Genomic DNA, 4982 nt, shown 5'->3' on the forward strand with positions numbered 1-4982 from the left:
TAAAATAAAATAAAAATTATTACTCATTAATTTCTTGAAAAAAAAACTCTACATCCTCATCTCTTATCTCTCTATTTGCATGGATGGGAAAAGAAAAAAAAAAAACCACAAAACTTCAAAAAGGGGTTGAAAATTCGTGACTAGCTTAATTAGGTTGATTATCCTCATCATGAAATTGCAACACTTTTCTTAGGCCGTTGGGAAATGAGTGAAGTCAAAAATGATATCCTTTATCATCAAATTATTATAAATTTTCTGCTGCACCATCTAACACCATCTCTTTGTGGCGGCATTCTTCGCAGCAGAAGGCTTTGTCCCCTCTATAAAAAAAAAAATGAATTCATACCAAAATTATATTATTAGAATATAAGACAAAAAATGAATCAAAGAATCTACTTATTAATTAATAATGTTGATTATTGGCTAGGGTTGTGTATTTCTAATGATTTATATAGATATGACACCATAAGATTAGGTAAAATTTAATGGATTCTAATGTCAGGAAGGTACAAATTAACCGAACAAAATAAAAACAAAAAATAAATAAAAGTAAACACTTTATTTTTATTATTTATAACTTCAAAAACATTAAGTCTATGCATGAGTCCTTTCAAATATATATTATCTAATTAATTTAAATTTAGCATCATCATTAATAAGAGAGTATACAACTTACACTTATAATTAATTTAACAAAAATGTTATTTTTATACTAAAATCAGCTACCATTAGCCACTATTGTATTTATATATAAATATATGTGTGTTTAATTTATTTTCAATATGTAATTATATTCTAGCATATATTTTATACTAATGACTGATTTTAGTGTACATGTAGCATAACTCTTAATTCAAATATATATTTATATAGATGATTTATATTAAAAAAAAAAGAATATAGCATAGAGAAAATTAAAATTAAAGAAGCTAAGAATAATGTCTATATACCTGTAAATGAAGATGTCTTTTGTGTGTTCAAGATGCTTCTTGCAAGTGTAACAAAAGCTGAGAAAATTATTGAGTGAAGCTATTGTTGATGATGAAGAAGAAGAAGAAGGAGAAGAGTAGTAGGTTTCCACAATGCAATTATCAACAAATATATGAGTCTTTCTTGGATTAGGACCATTATGTGTTGTCACACATGTGTATTCCTCACTAAGCTCCATCTCACTCAAATTCATCATAACAAATGATGATTCTGAAGAAGAACAACAACAAGAATAAGAACAACAACCCTTATTACTATTATTATTATTATTATTGGTTTTCACTCTAAGCTGAGTTCCAAAGAGGATATTATTATTGTTGTTGTTGTTTCCAGTATTCTCATGATGATGATGATGAATTGGATCATCATCTTTGAGGGTTCCAACAAGAGCAAGACCAATTCCTTCTTTTGAATAATTCATAGTCTTGTTCTTGTTGTTGGAAGAGTGCAATATTTTTGGGGATATGTTATTCTCATACGAGAATGGAATATTATTCCTAAGTGGGGAGAGTACTGTTTTTGTATCAAGAATTGATGTTGGGCTTGGTAAGGCTTCAATTCCTGAGAGACATTTCATAGTGAAATCTCTCAATTTTGGTAGGGAACAAAATAGAGATGGAATTGTGGTTGTTTTTTCATCATAATTTGTTTTTGGTGATTGAGAATTATTTTGATGATTATGATGATGATCAGAAATTAAGTTTGGCTTGTTCATAGCCATTGATCTTCTGTTCCTTAGTAGCATAATATAATTCCCTTCCTCCAAGGTCCACCTCCAGAAAACAAACTAAATTTTCACACTGAAAAAAGTGCAACAAAAAAATTAATAACAATAATAAATTATATATAATTCAAAAAAGTAGAAAATATAATAATACAAACAAAATTAGATACGATGTGTTGAACATGAACTTACCAATACTATAGGTTGAGTACTTGAGTGATGTTATATTATACAAAGAAATCAACTATGTATATGTGATGAAATTGAACACTTGAGGATTATTCAAGGACCCTTTTAGTGTTGGCTGCAAAAAAGAAAACAAAAAAAGGAATCTAATTGAAGTGGGAATGTTTCTCAATTTGTAACAAAGTTGGTTTGAAATTAACTGAACTGAACTGAAACTACTTCTTCTCAAACTCTCTGTTAGATATGAAAAATAAAGTTAAACTAGATAAAACCAAGAATAAAAAAAGAAACAAATTAAAAAGCTTCACTTGTTAATTTTTCCTTTCATGAAAGTAGAAAGAGAGAATTTATTCTCCTATCATAATCATAAACTCTTGTTGGTGCAACATGTAATGCAAAAACTGTGTTTGCTAGAAGATTTTTTTTTCTTTTGTTAATTTTGATTCTATAACTTCATGGTTAGAACAAATAGAAAGATAATAACAAAAAAAGATAGCTAGAGAGATAGAGAAGCTTTTTTGATCTTTCAGTTAAGATAGAGAGGGATGGAGAGAGACATGTTTTGAAATAAAGATAATGGCTTTTAAAGGAAGGGAGAGGAACCAAAAGAAAGAAAAGAAACAAAGTAAGAACGTTGTTGTGTGCATGACAAATCAAACTTTACTAATAACTTCAAAGTTTTGCTTTCATATATCATTATCAATCTCACCTTTTATTTTATTTATTTATCTATTTTGTTCATTAGTGTTTAAAGTCGTAGTATATATACTCAATTTGCTCCATTGCTGTTTCATACGATTTTTATTTGTTTAAATACATATATCTTTTATTTTCATTTTACATTATTTTTAAAAAATTTACAATAATTTTATACATTATTTTACACTTTTGTATCCACTATTTACAAAATAAAAAATATTTTTTTATTTCAATTTTATAATTATTATTATCATCATAAATATATTTTATCTAAATTCGTATTCACAGCATGATAAAAAAAAGGTATACAATATATAAAAATTAACGAGTACATACATGAAAATTAAGAATACAAAGTACAATTGAAATTAATGAGTACCCAATTAATGAATACATGAAAATTAAAAATTATAATTTGATATTTTTTTTCAACATATATTGAGTTTACTCTCTTTTTTAATTATTCTATTATCTTAATTTTAAACATTTATATTTTATTTATCATCTAATGAAGTATATCTATTATAAATAAACATAAATTAACCGGTCACAAAAAAAACATAAATTACCCGAATAAAAATGAAACTAAGTAAATTGGTGTTGGTAGATGAATTTATCAATTCCAATATGAAATCTTGTGGCCTACTCCTTTAATAAATAACTGAATTTGAAAATTTTTATCTTTGTCATTCATCCAAAAATGTAAATTACGGTGAGAGAGGAACTTCAAAAGTTTGTTTCTGTAACATAAATATTATTCTTCAATTAGTTACAAATTTGAGATAAGAGGGATAAAAGAATGCTGCCACGAATAGCAGTGACATTAAGGTAAAAAAAATTATTTCCTATTTCACAGACAGTGAATATAAGATTGAGAGGTAATTTATAAAAACATAATTTTTAAAAAAATTAAATAAAATAAAAAACATTTTTTATTTAAATAAATAAAAAACTCTTATTTCTTATTATAAGAAATGACCTAATATATTATAAAGAAGTAGTGATCCTTTTATAATTAAATATTTAAAATATAAAAGATACATAACTAAAATGATTAATTTTTAACAATACATTTTACCTGTTTAAAAATATTGTCTATTTGGCACTATGAGCCTTAGAATTTTATTTTTGATGATGTGATGAGAAAGATCGAAAACCACTAATTTATAACATGTATTTATGGATAAGAGATAATTTTTATATTTTTATAAATCTAATTACACATTTAAGTATTTATTTGGACGCTATTAGATCAATAAAATAAAATATTTTTTAATGATTTTTTTTATTTTGTAGTGTGTTTGGTAAATTTTTAATCATAAAAGTAAAAGCACTAAAAAAATATAAAAATATCTTTTTTGAGAAACTACAATTTATATTTTTTTAAAAGATTTTTTTTCTTAAAAAAAGATGTTTTCACATAATAAATTAACAAAAAATACTTTTATCTTATTTTACCCCAACATAATTGGTAGATTTTTTTTGAAATAAAAAGCTTAACACAGTAACAGAGCATTTAGAAAGTCCAGAGTTACAATACAAACATTAAACAAAAAATCGTAGTTATCTCCGGCATGCCATCAACAACTAGACGAAACAAATGCTAACCCACTCTTTGTAACTCCTTCACGACTTAGTAATAACTTCCGCAAGGCATGTTTCTTGATTCCTGAAAATCCTGGCATTCCTTTCCAACCACGTATTCTAAATGATAGCAAAAAATCAATCAGCCACCTGTTACGACGTTCGACTTTTCTTACAGGAACTCCTGTCCAACTCTCAAAGTGTTGCTTAATGGTTCCTAGAATAGACCAAAATTTATTATGGGTGTATAACCAGGCACACTACACCTACCACGTGAACTCACAGCCAATGAATAAGTGGAAATCATTCTCAGTTTCTTTTTTACATGAAACACAAATTATATCCCTGTGATCAATAATGTCCAATCTAATCAATTTTTTCTTAATATTGACTCTACCAACTAACACAAACCAGGTGAATAGCTCAACTCTTGGTGGTACTAGTCCTCTCCATATAGATCTAGTAAAACTATAACTCGTAATGTCCTCCGGGAGAGTCTCAGCCTGCAAAGCTTGCACAAATGAGTTAGTAGAGTAAACTCCTGATCTATCAAATTTCCATACTATTCTATCCTTCCTCTCACTTGTTAACCTGATAGATTGTAGAACTCCATGAAATTGGTTAACTAATTCTAACTCCCATTGGAATAGTACCATTCTCCAATGAAAGTTCCATATCCACTTCAACCCATCCCAAAACCCACAATCCCCTATTACAGATCCGACTTGATTTGAAACCGAGAAAAGTCTTGGAAATACATCCTGCAGCACACCACATAGTAGCCAATTATCTTCCCAAA

At 27.2% G+C, this 4982-nt stretch overlaps 1 protein-coding gene across 1 annotated transcript; it reads right to left on the reverse strand.

The window, feature by feature from the left end:
- Positions 1–2583, reverse strand: LOC112736956 (protein MARD1). Its single transcript, XM_025786650.3, has 3 exons — positions 1907–2583; positions 951–1790; positions 1–320 (listed from the first exon to the last, which is right to left on the reverse strand). Exons 2-3 carry the CDS (start codon positions 1733–1735, stop codon positions 245–247), a joined length of 861 nt encoding a protein of 286 aa, XP_025642435.1. The 5' UTR covers positions 1736–1790; positions 1907–2583; the 3' UTR covers positions 1–244.
- Between the last annotated feature and the right edge of the window lie 2399 nt (positions 2584–4982).

This window comes from Arachis hypogaea, chromosome 2 (genome assembly GCF_003086295.3).
Source record: "Arachis hypogaea cultivar Tifrunner chromosome 2, arahy.Tifrunner.gnm2.J5K5, whole genome shotgun sequence".
NCBI lineage: Eukaryota > Viridiplantae > Streptophyta > Magnoliopsida > Fabales > Fabaceae > Arachis > Arachis hypogaea.